We start from the raw sequence: 17,456 nt of genomic DNA, 5'->3' as shown, positions 1-17,456 counted from the left end.
CAGAGGATGGGATGGTTGGATGTCATCACTGACTCAATGGCCGTGAGTTTGGGTAAACTCCGGGAGTTGGTGATGGACAGGGAGGCCTGGCATGCTGCAGTCCATGGGGTCGTAGAGTCGGACACGACTGAGCGACTGAACTGAACTGAAGCCTGGGGAAGACATGTCTTTGGATAGGGGCAGTGGTCTATGGAAAAGGATACTAGTGTGACCTACTTTATCTTCATAGGAGGCTGTGAATCAGCAGTGCCCTGTGGAGCCATAGGAAGTCAGAAGCAACAGTAGTGTTTTGAAAACAGACTACAAAGCCTTTGGATTTTATATATGAGGTTTTAATTAATAAGAAATGAAAATGTATTCAGATCAATTTATTTGAACTCACATCCAAGAAGAAACATTCAACTTCAGGATTAGAAATAAAAAGGGAAACACTCTACTTCTTTTTAGGTAAGGGATGGATCATACACGCCTGATTGATGAGTACTAATAGCTTTGTGAAGTTACTACTTAAACTCTGTATATTCAAGTATGTATCTAGTTCATACTTGGTTTATACAGAATTTACCCAATTCTAGCAAAGTCAGCATAATTTAAGTAAACCTCCTTGAGTTTTATACTCGTCTGAAAGCTTAAATTTGATTATAACTATGCCAAAAGTGATTATCTTTACTTCCTGCAAATGTAATCAACTTTTAAAATAACTTAGGCAAACATCAATTTTACATAAACCTTATTAAGTGTAGGAGGAAATTGCAACTGTTCATCTAACTGCAGAATCTAAGCCATAAATTCAAATTGTACCATTATCTTTATTGTCAAATCAAGTCAAGGCCTTTATAGACTAAAAGAAATGAATGTGAATCTGCAGGGTTCTCTAAGGGGATACTTTGAAAACCTGTCATCACGTTAGTACTTAACAGCTGTACAGAAATATTTTCAAGTATGCTCCAAGGGTCACCTCTTTAACTAAAGAATTAACCTACAGGAAGTCAAGTGACATATATATTATCATCTATATTTTATGTGCTAGGAAATTAAAGATATAGAATTGAGTAATGTATTCAAAATTAAAAAGTAAGACTGTCTTTATTTGAAATAGGAGTCATGTGCCTTAAATTCCTTGTCATTGGATTATATCCATTAGTCTACATTTTAATTTAGAAGCCATACAGTTACTTCCCTTTGTCTCCAGTATCTTCATGTGTTAATAGTACAGACTCTTGTAGTGTTGCTCGTTTCTAGCAGACCATTAAAAGAGAAAAACCCCTTGTGCTTTCTGTCCATTCTTTAGAAGTAAAAATGGATGTAAAACTGTTTATGTAAAATGAAGATTGTAAACAATTTTTTTCCAAAGTAGAAACAATAATCTGCTTGACTTAAAATCTTTTATTCATTTGGGCATTAAATTACCTAACACACAATCTTCTTTACATTTAAACACTGTTGCCCTTGTGTTGCCTCAAGGAATGTTATATAATTAAGTCTACTTCCTGTGAGATTTCCTCTGCCAAAATCAATGTATCATCTATCTGACTCTGATTATAGCTAAAAGTGACAAAAAAGATTTTTAATGAAAACTAAGAGTCTAAGAGTTAGGTCTGAAGATTTTCATTTCATAGGAAGGAAGCTCTCTATTACATGGATCTATAAAATGATCCAAATTTCAGAGAGACAGGAAGCTGATAACTTGATTTATCTTCTTAATGGCTTTGACTCATGAATAAATGATAATGGTTTTTCTTATAAAAAGAAATGGAATTTGTATAATGAAGAATCCTATTTGCCACATTTGCTCTACTTTTTAAAAAGGATTTCTAATTACTTAGACATTCTTTATATTATTTACAATAAGAAGTCAAAACTTTAACTGAAAGCCATTTTTTGACCACAGTTTGCCATTAGCTGAAATTCAGGAAAGAACACAAGTCTGATCACCAAATCAATAAATCTAGCCACAGGCTGACTAAAAGCTTCCTTTAATCTTCTTCCTATTAGGTCTTCCTTTAAATTAAACCATTCCATGAATTATTTAAGTGAATGGCACGGTTATAGAAAGATCAGATATAATTCTTTGTACAAAAATGCTCAGGTAACCTAAAAAAATCCATTCAGCATGTTTCAGGAAGTACAATATGAATCAAGATGCTATAGCTTAAAAAAAGGGGAGGCGGGCTTGGGGGTACTCTTGAAAGCTTCAGAGAGAATTAGAAAAATCAAGTTTATTTCCTGGTTTAGTGCAGGATGACTCCCAAAGCGCATTTAAGTGTCTGGTCCAGACTAGCTATTAGCGATTAAGTAGTTCCCTTTCACTGTCAAGGCTTTCCCCTGAGGTGATGCCTAAATTCTTAATTTTAATATTTTATCTTGTTTCTTTTAGCCCCATCCTCTCACCAGTAAGCACTACATTTCCACCATGCTGAATGCTTTCTCGACTCTGAAATTTACACACACTTTTCAAATGCTCAGTGTTCAACTTAGCTACAAAATTTATATTTATACATCTCCCCACATTGTTCCTCTCAAAATTTATACTCATTTACTTACGCATAATTCCAGTAAGTATATTTTTAATGAGTTAAGTTTCTGAATGCTGAATACTCTTTCAAATGTGTCCTCAAAAGTCACTGAGAAAGACTTAACCTTTCTAAATTCCAGTCCCTTCATGCTCTAAACAATTCTTACTCTTCTTTTTCCTTCACGGTAATCAATTCCCTTCTCAAATCTTACATTTCTACTTTCCCGATTTCTTTTCACTGTAGCAAATACCAAAGGAAAAAATACAAACCATTTCAGAGTAAATGAGTCTCTTTCCTGCTCTCATTTATTAGATCATCTACTTCAAGGCTATATAAATGGCAGTATTTTGAAAATGTTAATAGCTATCAATACCTTGAAGTTGAAAAAATAAGAAAGCCAGAGAAAATATATCACAAGCAACCAGTTTGAATATATGAAAGGCTACTTAGATCTTGATTTTCATATAAATACTAATTTTTACCATTATAAAAGACAGCGTATTTTCTTCTTTATAAAATTACCTTTAACAGAATATTCATTAGCTAATCATTCCTTAGGTTTTCTGTATTGATAAAAAGTTATCTTTAAAAGAAAAATATTTAAAACAATATTGTTTCATAGAAACAGAAAGTCTCAATATCAAATTCTGATAAAAAACTATAATTATGGGTAGAGTCTAACCATACTGTTAATTTTCTTCACCAAAGATGGATGTTTAGGAAGCGTTATATTGGTAAATAAGATAAGCTTCTCAGTGATCTACAAAAGCGCCACAATAAAGATGAGGTAGTATGAGACTGTCCAACTTTTGTAAAAGGGAAATATCATCTTTAGAAGAGATATTTATCCTGACACTGATGTTGCTATCCTGAGCCTCATCACTGCTGAGAGGTGCTATTTTAGTAGCTAACCCTCACTGGAACCAAGACAATCTTGAGATCACTTGAGAAAAAAGATGCTAGAAGATAATGGTAACAGAGATTTTCTTGTTCAATTTTGTGATAACTCCTAAAAACTTATTTTAAAACAATTAATTTTAAATGCCATCTTTATGTTAACAGCAGAACTGTAGGAAAGGGAAATGCTACTTCAACATAAAAGCAATACTTAAGAAACATCTATTCTAACTGGGAAATTTGAGTCAAATTTTTTTCAATCCAGGTAGAAACAGCTTCCTACTAGAGCTAAACTAGCATCAAGAGATCAATTTACTATATTAAAAATGCTAATTTGTACAAAGGGGTAGACAACTCACCAGAAAAAATAACTTGTCTAGGAAATTTATTATTCATTGATTCTTTAAAAAAGAAAAGTTGAATAGGCTATCATTGCATTTATATTATTATATTGGGATAATGTTTTCTAAAAAATGCTTCTCTGTTCTTGAGATGCTAAACTTAAAATATTATACCCAGTGCTCAGTATTGTTCAGTATGGCATAAGCAATATAGCTCTCAAAATGTTTTCCTTTTTCTGAAGCCATACTAAAGATATGTTAGTTCTGAAAATAGGAATAGTTACCTGAAATCTGAAGATCAAAACCAGTATTAAGTTCCCTGAATACTGAGCTGCATGTTTACTTCTTGAATCTTTATTCAAGCTCAATTCAAAATAATGGAAAACTACTTAGGTCTCTTTGGTTACCAATGGAAATTTGTGGCTGTTTATAAACTGTGGCATCTCTCCAAAGTAACAGGTTCAGTTTCTAAAAAAGAGCTAAGCAGAAGCAACAGTTCACAAGTAAATACAGAAAAAAACCCCAGTTGCTTTATTATTTAGTAATTACTAGTTACTAATAGTATTATCATTATTTTTAAAGCTTCCAGTGAGAAGGGAAGAATACTTATGTTCTGAAGATGGTAACGCTTCCAAGTCTGAGAGAAAGATCTATTCAAGGAATAATAAATGACCATGCCACATTACAGAAGAATAAATTCACCTCTAAGATATCATGTCCTCATTTGATTCTTACTGACCTGATTAATCAAATTTAGTAATTCAGCTTTACAATTAGTATTTAAAATGAAAACACATCAAGTTTGATTTTAAGCCATTTTGTTAACTTTTAACATCTCTATTAGTAAATTACAACACACACAGCTTTACTGAAGGCTTTTAAAACAACGAAAGGATGATGTGGAAACTATATCTTATGTATAGGAATGCCAATGACATAGGTTAACAAAGAGTTTTATACGTTATATGTAGGAAAAGAAACAATTATTTTTAAAGAAAAGTATGAAATACAGATTATTTAAGTGTGTTTGCAATGCCTACAAACTTCAAATATCCCTGGATCATATTTAAGTTACAATTAAGAAAAGAAAAAAGTTAAGTATACAATCTACATGGTAAAAACAAAAACCAAACCTGGTCAAAAATATCCATTAACCCCTAGTGTGTAACAATTATTATTGTTCAACAATTACTGTATCCTAAGAAAAATAAACTGATCTGGAAGTAAAATTTAGGGCAGAGGTTTATTTTGGACTTCAACTGCCCTTGTAGAAAAATTCAAAGTGGTATAATAAGAAAAATAAAATATTAAATGAAAATACATATATAACCACTCCCTTGTTCCTACCCTTTTTCTAGCATTGCTGTTCTGGTGCATCAATCCTGAGTACTCTAACTTTTGACTTATAGTGATATTCCTTCAGATATAATTTCATGGAAGAAGGAATTGGAAGGGCATCAATGCCATCGTAAGTTGTACAGTTACAAATAACTGTTCTGCATATATGCTGCAGGGAAAAGGGGAAAGTCCGAATTAAAGGAGTGGATAAAAGTGGTTCGAAGAACATACAGGCACTCGGGTCCTTATAATGCTCTAGGAGCCCAGTAATGTCAGGCGAATGGAAGACACAAGGATCATGTGCATCAAAGCTAAAGTTGTGATTCCACTGTTCAATTCTAGCGTGAAGAGAACGACTATAGCGTCTAAAACTAACGGAGAATAAATAGTCTTCCTGTGCTGAATCTCGCAGTAAAAAGGTGCCCTCTGGTTTTCCTTCTAGTAGAGCTTCAGCTGCGTATTTATCCATAACGCCCCAGTAACATGGATTATTATTGATCTGAAGGAGGTCTGGTACAAGACAGTGGACATAATCAATCTGAGTATGGTACTTGGGAGGTGTTTCCAGTTGCAGGATTTCTTCATCAATTTCCCATTTGGGTTTGTTTCTTTTCCGGGAACTTGTGCAAAGTGTTATAATTTCATCATCTGAATCCATATCACTATCTTCTATGCTGTTATTTGAAGCCAGGTTCACTATAGAGTCAGTCCCAGGACCACCTCTACCTGAAGAATTGTTACTGGTTATGACACAGGGCTGAACACTGGTATGTGAGAAGCAGCTGACCTCTTCCATGTTTCTTCGTTGTTTTAGTTGACCATCCCTCAATTCGCTCTGAGACAAGTCTGTGCTTACCCATTCATCTGATTTGGGACTTATAGGAGCAGTGTGTCGTTTAATAAAATGCCACCTAAAGGCTAAATCTGATCGAGGTGGGAAAGGACACTTATCTAACATGAGTTCACTGATATGAATTTTTCTTTTAGATGGAAGCCCTGAAGAGTGCCGACTACTACAATTCTTTATTGGAAAACACTGCCCCACAGCATCTTGCAGTTTCTGTTTCAGAGATCGGCCTAAAAATCTATGCCCACAGGAATGATCTAAATCCAATTCGATAGATGAACAGCTGTGCTTCCTTTCTTGGCTCCTTAAAGGAACTTCACTTTTTTCTATAGCACTCACTGTTTCAGCATCTGAACAACTTTCACTCTTTTTTGACCAAGATAACTTCTTTCCACTCCACACATAACCATCCTTTCTGTCAGCACTTCGACTCCGGCTAGTTTTGGGCCTTACATCTACGTTTTTACTATTACTTTCACTATTTTCTGCCATTTTAACAAATTGTCCACAAATTCCAGTGTTATCAATGATGCTTTTTCTGTTTTTCCAGTAGAATGTTCCTTCTGGGTACTTTCTGGATGTATCTAAGGAAAAAAAAAAGATCATTAATTGTCTGTCATTAACATTGCATAGTTTATATATCAAGTCCCAATTATAGACAAGATGAAAAGATGAAAAGGGATAATACACTTTTTTTTTGTTTTTTTTAAAATTAATTTATTTATTTTAATTGGAGGCTAATTACAATATTGTAGTGGTTTTTGCTATAGGTAATTAATATACTTTTTTAAACAGTACTGAAATGTTGGAAGGCAGTTCCAAGATATTTTGTTCTCATTTAAATAAACTACTTTACCATATACTAATAATTCCATAGTGCCATTGAGTCAAGAATCTGAGTTTCTTTCCCACAGCAAGTTATCAATGTGAATCAAAAAAGTTAAGCATCCTGTCAGCCAAAATAAATGTCTGAAATGTGAACAATTTCTGGTTTATTTTTTAATTTCATAGCAGACCAGGGAATTCTTTGTCAGAGATGAGAAAACTATGAGCTGGTATTTAATGACCACTACCCTCCTTCTGGGTTCTATCCCTGGGTTGGGAAGATCCCTGGGGAAGGGAAAGGCTACCCACTCCAGTATTCTGGCCTGGAGAATTCCAGGGACTCTACAGTCCATGGGACTGCAAAGAGTCGGACATGACTGAGCAACTTTCACTTTCATCCTCCTCCTTGCAGGCTTCCTCAGTGGCTCAGTGGTAAAGAATCTTTCTGCAATGCAGGAGACATGGGTTCGATCCCTGGGTCAGGAAGATCCCCTGGAGAAGGAGATGGCAACCTGCTTCACTATTCTTGCTGGGAAATCCCACAGACAGAGGAAGCTGGCGGGCTATAGCCCACAGAATCACAAGAGTCAGACATGACTGACCTAGTGACTAAACAACAACCACCTTCCTTCTCTCTCGTTTTTTTTTCTACTGATTGAAAATGTGAACAATTTTAAGTTATAAAAGCTGTTAAGAATTTATTAAATAAATAATCAGCACTGAACAGTAGAAACGTCATGCAAGAATTCCCAACATAATTTTTGTTATTTTACACACACACATACACACACAAACTTATATTCTTCCTGATAATTTCAAAAAAAACAAGCAGATAAAGTAAATGTTGAGAGCTACCAAAATCCATTTTCATAGCAGTAGAGTTTGAAATAAGCATCTGAAGTGGCAAATATGATTGGAATGTGCTTAAAGGTATGAACTAATGATACAGGCTTGCCACATGAAGTTGTTGTTGTTGTTTAGTCGCTAAGTTGTGTCTTACTCTTTGCAACCCCATGGACTGTAGCCTGGCATGGTATTTTCCAGGCGAGAATACTGGAGTGGGTTGCCATTTTCTTCATCAGGGGATCTTCCTGACCCAGGGATTGAACCCACACCTCCTGCATTGGCAGGCAGATTCTTTACCACTGAGTCACCAGGGAAGCCCCTGCCATATAAAATACCTGATTACTAAACAAAGAATAGCATCAGGTGATTATACTTATTATTTTGATTTAGTGAGCTCACTGGTACATAATTATTTAAAATTCACAGAGAAAAAATATTTTAAAATCTAAACTTGAAAGAAACATCATCACTTAGTATACCAAATTATATTTAACAGTATGCTTTGGTTGTTCATTGACTACATTCCACTGAACAAAAATAAAAAGGCAGAAGCTACAGAGTAGGCTGAAGAATATGAAGTCATTGATCAGAAGAGTCTCTTATTACTGGGAGCTTACACTTAACACTTTTCAAGGTTAAAAAAATTAAAATAGGAGCCCCAAGCACGTATTTTTTTGTTAATATTACATACTTTCAACTTTTTTACTTAGTGTGATAATGTGAAAAGTATATTATGTAAGATTTAAAATATCTAGTGTTTTTATTTACTTTAAAAATATCAAAAGAGCAGATTATTAATTCTAAGGTCAACTTTACTCCACTGCATATAAGCATGCTCATCTTCCTTTATTTGTTATCAGAGCTAATTCCACACCTCTGCTCTTGATGAGTCCCACCTTTACCAGGGTCTGCTTCCATCACTCTCTTCAAAAACAACCAAGTCTCCTATAAACTCTTCTAGTGATTCCAACACTTTCTTTAGTTATAATTGCTGCTATCCATATTAAATTTCTTAATGAATAGCTGATTTCCCCTCAAAAAGAAAATAGCTTTGGTTTTTTTCTAATTATAAAACAAATAATGATGCAGTTTAAAAATGGCTAAGTGAAAATCTTTCTGCTTCACCTTTCTCTCAGAAGTCAGTCCAAAACAAGGGAAAATGAGCAATAAAAACACAAATCTCATCTTCAATGAAACTATCACATATCTATAACCTGAGGGACAAAATATAAGGCGTGAAAACCAACAGAAGAGCAATGACTGACTCAGCAGTGCAGAGGTTGGTGACACCAGGCACTGAGGCAATGTTGATGAGAAGACAACACAGCAGGCAAAGTCCAGGACACTCAGAGGCACCAGATTCTACAGAAAGTATGTATGGCGAACAGGTCAGAAAAATGGGGAAGCATTTTGAAAATCTGTGTTAGGGCAGATAGATCTCTCTGGTTCTTACTCTCATACTTAGAGGAGACAGGATTTTATTATTTGGAGAAATTGAATCAGAAAGGCTCAAAACTTTGGAAACCAGGCATTACTAGGATAGATGGGAGGCCTGGGACTAAAATCAGAAAGTTCCCTGCTCCGTTCTTTCATCCAGCTTCCAGAATTCCAGTGGTCAAACTTATACCTCCCTAACAGGAGATTGGACAATACTAAACTGGAGAAACAGAATAACCGAAGAGAAAAGATCTATAGATTCTGGTAACTGGAAATCCTCCAATAAAAAGCTGGAGGGCCACCCAGGCATTCTGTGAGGCTCATCCATCCATAAGCCATGACTACTTACACATACTTTCAGACAGCATTGTTGTGCTTCATTTACTCTAGATTATGACAGGTCACTAGACTTTTGAGGAAAGCCTTTAAAATAAACAAGTTACTAAAACACAAAGAACTTGGAGGAAAAAATTAACCATGAAAGTAATAAGAAATAAAATAGATTTTGTACTAGTCATATGACCTTAAAACCTCAGTTTATTCATCTGTAAAATGGAGACATTGATGATATATATTTCATTAGGTTGGTAGGAATTAAAAGAAATAAGGTATGTAAAATACATATGTAGCTCAGATTCCAAATGGAGCAAGTATACAATAAAGGTTAACATATTTCTTTAAAAAAAAAAAGAAACAGATATTACATATGTTGTTTTATTATAGCATCCAAGACAGTTTTATAGAAATAGTTCATAAGTAAAGAAATCACTGAAATACCTGTCTCTAGCCCAATGCTAACTATAAATTTTATGAGCATATATAACTTTCAGGATGATAGCTAATCTTTCAAAATAAAAAAGGATTAATAAGCTAGACATAGCTAAAACTCAACAGATTATGAAGCTTAGAACAATTTGACATTTTCCACCAGAGAACTGACTTCCAGCCTCACTCAAAACAAGTTTAAATGCTAACATAACAGATTTACTTTGGCAAGGCTTACCAACCTGTACATAATAGGAGTAATCAATCAAGTATCTCTGGATTTTAGGTTAATTGTCCTTACATATACTAATGCTACAGGTATCCAAAAAATAAAGTGAAAAATACCATTGTCCTAGATGAATTTTCCATACACTTACCCGTACTTAAAGAGTTAATGCACAGAAAATCTTCTGACTGGTTATCTTTTGGTATCTAAGCATTATAGTCTTATATAAATTTTACATAGCTATTCTTTTGACAGAAGACTCAGTTCGTGCTTCAGAAGTTCCACTTTTTATAAATTGTTATGGAAAAAGAAATATTTGGTAAAATATACCATATCAATGAGTTTCCCTTGTAGCTCAGCAGGTAGAGAATCTGCCTGCAGTGCAGGAGACCCAGGTTCGGCCCTTGGGTGGGGAAGATCCCCTGCAGAAGGAAATGGCAACCTACTCCAGTATCCTTGCCTAGAAAATCTCATGGACACAGGAGCCTAGTGGGCTGCAGTCCATGGGGTCGCAAAGAGTTGGGAACAACTGAGTGACTAACACTTCCTTACTTACTTACTTACCATATCGATATATTGGCCAGAATGTCACTTAATGTTATAGTCTGCAAAGTAGAAAGAAAATTTAACTTCTATTTATACTTGTCTAAAAATTAGAAAACTATTAATATTGAATATATGATTGGCAATGTTCCCATTACTCATTGTGAGATGGTTACTTGTCTGATGAGGTGCCGTTCCAGGGGGAGGAGTGGGAGCTCCAAAAAGCTAAGTACTTGATGACAACCCTCTCCATTTCTTTGTGCACTTTTAGTGGATCACAACTGCTTCCACATTATTGGAATACATTTGTGGATTATATCATCTTACATAAGAGACTCTGTACAATACTTTGTGAATAGACATGGCCATGGAAATTCTATAACACAAAGTTTGCTAGTTATCTCAGGGCAAAATTCCATCACTCAGTCGTTTCCAACTCTTTGTGACCCCATGGACTGCAGCATACCAGGCTTCCCTGTCCTTCACCATCTTCCGGAGCTTGCTCAAACGCATGTCCACCAAGTCAGTGATGCCATCCAACCATCGTGTCCTCTGTCGTCCCCTTCTCCTCCTGCCTTCAATCTTTCCCAGCATCAGGGTCTTTTCTAATGAGTTGGCTTTTTCTTGCATCAGGTGGCCAAGTAGTAGAGCTTTAGCTTCAGCATCAGTTCTTCCAATGAATATTCAGGACTGATTTCCTTTAGGAATGACTGGTTTGATCTCCTTGCAGTACAAGAGACTCCCAAGAGTCTTCTCCAACATCACAGTTCAAAAGCATCAATTCATCAGTGTTCAGCCTTCTTTGTGGTCCAACTCTCACATCCATACATGACTACTGGAAAAACCATAGCTTTGACTATATGCACTTTTGCTGGCAGAGTGATGGCTCTTCTTTTTAATACTCTGTCTAGGTTTGTCATAGTTTTTCTTCCAAGGAGCCTGTCTTTAATTTCATGGCTGCAGTCACCATCCGCAGTGATTTTGGAGCCCAAGAAAATAAAGTCTGTCTCTGTTTGCACTGTTTCCCCATCTATATGCCAGAAGTGATGAGACTGGACGCCATGATATTATTTTTTTGAATACTGAGTTTTAAGCCAGCCTTTTCACTCTCTTCTTTCACCTTCATCAAGAGGCTCTTTAGTTCTAATTCTTTGCTTTCTGCCAGAAGGGTGGTATCATCTGAGTACATCAAATGAAGTAGAAAATGAGATACAAAATGAAGAAAAGAAGTGGCTTTACTACCATTTTTATGTAGTATAGAAATCAAAGATGATATCTTGAAAAATGTTGACAAATCAACAATCTTTGTTAGTTACTGCAAAGAAGCTTTTCTTTTTTTAAGAGAGTGAAAGAATCACTTGGGAGAAGGTTGCTTTGACTCTTGATTCAATAATTAATTTTTTATGAAGGCATCTAAGTTACAATACCTTGGGGACTACACAGTGACATTTTTTAAATTATTATTTCTTAATGAGGAAGTGGCAAGTGTCTAAAGTAAGTTTATATAAAAGCCTTTTTCAAGAAATCAAGTTCCCAGATTCACTAGCCATTTGATCCCAGGTTCCACAATCAACTGCACAGATAGCGATAAAAGACTGAATATCCAAAGTGACCATCCTAGACTAACAACAGATTTAAATGACATTTAGTTAGTTTTCTTGAATAAGGCTGGAAAGATTTTAACTCAAATTTCCATTGAAAACTGTTTTAAAAGTCAGTAAATAAAGGGTTAAACCTCATTTATCTAGAAACTTCATTTGTATTCTCTATGATGTTAGATAACAGAGCATTACTGTATATATTCATTATTCGTTGAACTACTATGTCCATAATGCTGATGTCTACTTAAGACCAGAATTCATGTAAGTATTAAATTTGACCTTATAAAGAATAATTTACTATACTATAAAGAATTCACAGCTAAATTATTATTCTGGTAGTAATTTCCTTATTAAATCTATTATTCCAAAGTTTACCTGCTATTATGTGTCCCAAAACTCCTTGAATGCATTCTGATCATAGTCCATGATATTTAAATTGGATTCTGTGGGTCAGAGTCCTTGATATTTGATCATAGGCTAATATTTGAGTTGGATTCTAAGGAAACACTTAAGAGTCCACAAATGGAATATACTGGATAGTACACGACAGTTCCTCAGAATGTTAATCAAAAAACATGAAAAATGTTTTTTTCAAATGTTTGTTTGAGAAACATCTCTGAACTATAAAGTGTTTTTTTCTCATTACAAAAGCAATATAGGTTCATTTTCCAGTAAATATTTTAAAGTATCTCCTTTTCAATGCTAACAAGCCATGGCTCAAGGGACTCAACTGATTTGGAAAAAAAAAGAAAACAAAACACAAATAAACACACACACTGACTGGCACCACTATACCCTTTCTTCCCTTCTCCAAATGTTCTTCACTTAATTTCCTACATTTTGCTTATACCAGTGTTCCCCAATCTGAACTTCTATGTACACGTGCTAAAAGGTATTAATAGATGTTCTATAGAATTGGAAGTTTCATTATCAAACAAGTTTGGAAATCACTTCCCCATTGAAAGATTACCAAGCACACTTAGCAAAAGGTTCCAAGAGGTCCTTCAGTTAAGAAACCTGATTAGGCCACAGTTTCCTATATTTAAGTCAAAGAAAACCCTTTTTGTGGAACAAACTGTGGGAGAAACATTAACTTTGGCTAACATTAAAATGAATGTACATTATGGGTATGCAAGTTAAAGAGAAATATCTAGGACCTGTCACTGAAGAGGGTTAATCTAGGGTGAAGAGGGAACAGAAAACTAAGGGCTGGCACTACAACCGTAACAGAATTTTAGAAATCAGAATGTTCAAGATATTTGATTGTGACTCTCAGAGAATAAATTGGATTGTAGACATGTATTTTTTTCCTTTCAATTTATAATTTTTTAATTATAAAAATAATATATGCATATTATAAAATACATGAAACATTCAGAAAAGTTCAAAAGGGAGGTGAAAAGACTGTAATTCAATTACCTAGAAGAAATCAATTTAGACATTTAGCCAATTTCCTTGCAGTCTTTCTTCCTATGAGTGTAATTTGGTCTAAAGAGAAAGTTTTTAAGTTTTAAAGGTCCCTAAAAAATTAACAATCTAGTTTTTGACTATATCATATTTTAAAATGAAGCATGGTGCAGATGAAACAGCATGAGTTGCTAAATCATCAAACATGATCTAAAATTCAGACTTTGTCACTTATTAGCTGTCTCTCCTGATTTTTAAAATCTCATTCAGCTTCAGTGTTCACATTATTAAATCTGGATAATGCCAGCTGCCCCATGTTTTTACTGCCAGGGTTAAAATGTATGAAAATAGCATACATTGAGCTTAATGAGAATATGTATTACATTCTGCAATATGTTCTGTTTCCTCAGAACCTTCCATGTAGAATAAGCTAATTTCAAAAAATAAGAGCTAGGAAAGTGGCAATAAGGAAAAAGAATGAAAGGAAACACAGGCTACATAAAAGGCTAGACAATCCACACAAAAACATATCTCAAAAATCTGAGGCTGAGGATGCTTCACTATGTCTGAAACATCATAAAGCTCTATTACTCCTGATATTAAACATGCTCTTTTTAAAGAAGTTTTTAAGTTTCAAATTCTTGAAAAATATTATGGGTATAAATAATGAAACTTAATTATAAAAAATCTGTAGTTTCTTACAAGCTTAGGAAATAAATCAATTTCAACAGAAATAGTAGGCAAAGTTTTTTTTTTAACTGATCATAGATTCTTCTTTTCATGGCTTTATGATAATTATGTATGCTTACATTTAAGCCTAGGTAACAAGTTTTACATACAAACTAGTAAAATGTTATTCTAGACTTAAAATTGCCTTCATATTCTGATAAAACTAAATTCGAAGTTTTATGGCAACAGTTATGACTTGGAGAGGCAGTCTGGCAGACTACTTGGATCAGAAGTAAAAGACCTGGGATCTATTTCTAGTTCTGACACATGGTTAGGTGTGTGACTTTTGACAACTCATCACCTTACTGAGCCTTGATATTTTTTCATTGATAAAACAATGATTATACCTGTTTTGCTGTGGTAAGGATCCACTGTCATTGTAACAACAGAGTAGTCAAAATACTAGCTGTCCTTAGCCAGTGGAATTGGGTAGGTTGAAAGTAGGTCTTTCACTGTATTCCCCTTAATACCTTGGAAAGTTTATACATATGCAAGTACTATTTACCCCCAAAATAAATTAAATAGGCTGACACTTTCAGAGATATAAACATCTTCAGATTTCTAAACTGCCTTTAATATTTTTTTACTCTGTTCTCAGTTTTGTTATTACTCCCTTCTTCTAACCATCTTTCATAAGATTAATAATGTTTATATTTAACACATATTTTATTAAAAAGAATTTTAAACATTCCTCCCATAAGGCAATATTGATATGCCTCCTGGATAAACTAAGATTATGTGACATTATTACTTATGTAGGTAATACTGCCACAGTAGAATGGTAATATACTCATGTTTTCTTACCCTATTGTCCTTGAGAACAACAGTATTTGTGAGCCTAAGGGTAGTATGAATGGTCACCACAGAGCAAAGTTAACTAACCTTCACTGCAGTTGAAGCTGCGACCTTGGCATCATTTTCAGTGAGTTCATTTAGCTATCCACTCCTATGAGACGTGCACTGCTATGATAAATTCATTTGGAAAACTCTGACAGCCACATCAGTGGCAGACAGCACATTGGTTTCTTTTTAAAAATCTATATTATCTTAAATAACCAGGCAATTTTTACTAAGATTCAAGTTATACACATTTCATTACCACACTATTGTCTTGTATGTATTATCTGAATGTTTGTTTCCCTCAACAAGATCATGAATTAATTGAAGACATTAACATTTTTGTTTTTAAAATTTGACTGAAAAATGGAAATGTGAAAACACTGGCAAAAGCAAGAATACACCTTTTAATGTTCAAAAAAATTTACTGGATAATGATTCAAACAACTCCATTTTGAATGAACCATTAAATGCCCACCCAAAGTACCCCATTAATAACACAAGACAAGTACTTTTATACATTCATGAGTATCTTCTATGTACTATAACAATTCTATGGAAATAGGTGTCATCTTCATTTTAGAGATGAGAAATCTGACATTCAGAAAAAGTAAAGAAGCATACTCAAGGTCACACAACGAGTAACTGTGAGAGTCAAAATTAAAATCTAGGTTTGTTCAGCTTTAAGGCCCAAGCTTATTCCATACATGTTAAATCTGTAAAAAAACAAAACAAAACATATACATATACACATTTTTCTTTAACCTATGAATCAAAGGGCTTGATTGCTAAGGCAGAGTTAAAGAGGAGAAGTGCGAACACCATTCATAGTTTTACAGTCACATGGTGTTACAGATTTTATAGTTAGGGCATTTTATAGCTACAAATCTTGTTCCAAATTTGCAGATTCTTCCGATGCTGAGCTCTGAAAAGTACTACACTGAAATCTCATGACGATATATTCGATATATTATCGGACTTCGTCTAGAACCCCACAGTTTATGCAATGATATTTACTTGGATTTAAAAAAAAAACTTAGAGATCGGTCTATCTAAGCAATGAAACATCTCCGGACAAAATTAAGTCACTCGGAAAGAATCATCTCAGGAATCTTTTGCTCTTGTGTAAAAACAATAGGTTGGTTATTTCCCCACAAATCCCAAGTTCTTTTCAGCCAATCACTCTTCATTCATGAACGAAACCTCAGTGTCTAGCAAGCCTATTTGGAGCCTTAGTACTTAAAGCAACACCTTACACAATGCCAAAACGGTAAGAACAATACCACGGTTTGTCTAAATGTGTTTGCAACTTTCCCCGATGAAACCAGACTGAAAAACAATGGGGAAAACTCTACAAGGGAAAAACGTTTCGCTTATGTCATAAACAAATTCCGACTGAGACTAGAAGGTGGGTACCACAAAAAAATATCAGTTGTGAAGGTTTTCATCAGAGATCGGTCTCCCAACATGGAGAACGTGAAGATCCAACCAAAGCATAAATTTAATGGCCAAGACCTTAGCAAAGATTGCAAGGATCCAATGAAGTATTCAACAATACACTTTAGCTCTTCTTTTAAAAGAAGATATAATATGAACTTCATTGAACTTCAGGTGGAGTCTGAATAGGGAAACACGAATTACTTCAAGGGATGTATGTACAATGTCCTATAGAACAAGCATTAATGTACAAGCCGCACCTCCAGGAATAGTGAACTGAGATTAGGTCTCCTCTCCTTTACCGCTATAGAAATGACAAGATGAAGGCGTCAAGGATGCCAAGATTAAAGGCTTGAGAAGGGTCACGTCTTCCTTTTCTTTACAGAACAAGCCCAGACATTTCATTCTCTAGCCCGGTCCCAAGGAGGGGCTGGACCCTTCCAGGGACCCGGATATGGCTGCCAGTGAGGAGCGCCAGGAAAGCAGAAGCAGACCCCGCGAGGGCAAGGCCAAGCAGAAACCACCCTTCCCCCCACTCACCTCGCGGAACGCAGTTTAACAGGGGCTATCCTTGTAACTGCCGCCATCACCACCGCCATCACTCTGGGTATTCGCTGAGGTGGAGAAGGGAGGCCCAGCCACTCCGGCACCTCCTGTAAGTCCTACGAGGCGATCGCCGGTCTGCAAGTCCCCATCCTGCGGTGCCGGGTTCTCGTCGCAGACATCGCACTCACCGCCTCCACCTGCTCCGCCGGCGCTGCCACCACTTCCGTGTTCGGCTCCCTCCCTTTCTTCCTCACTCCCCCAGCAACCGGCTTTTCCCGAGCGGCGGGCGCGCCGCTGACGCCACCGCCCGGCGTCCCA

The 17,456-nt window shown here is 35.4% G+C and overlaps 1 protein-coding gene across 1 annotated transcript; it reads right to left on the bottom strand.

Moving 5' to 3' along the window:
- Positions 1–310: 310 nt before the first annotated feature.
- On the bottom strand, positions 311–17,415 carry SOCS4 (suppressor of cytokine signaling 4). The gene is made up of 2 exons (XM_043472149.1): positions 17,133–17,415; positions 311–6,523 (listed from the first exon to the last, which is right to left on the bottom strand). Exon 2 carries the CDS (start codon positions 6,429–6,431, stop codon positions 5,109–5,111), a length of 1,323 nt encoding a protein of 440 aa, XP_043328084.1. The 5' UTR covers positions 6,432–6,523; positions 17,133–17,415; the 3' UTR covers positions 311–5,108.
- Between the last annotated feature and the right edge of the window lie 41 nt (positions 17,416–17,456).

This window comes from Cervus canadensis, chromosome 6 (genome assembly GCF_019320065.1).
Source record: "Cervus canadensis isolate Bull #8, Minnesota chromosome 6, ASM1932006v1, whole genome shotgun sequence".
In the NCBI taxonomy this organism is placed as follows: domain Eukaryota; kingdom Metazoa; phylum Chordata; class Mammalia; order Artiodactyla; family Cervidae; genus Cervus; species Cervus canadensis.
The sequence above is the reverse complement of the archived record's forward strand: the minus strand, read 5'-3'. Positions and strand labels throughout refer to the sequence as shown.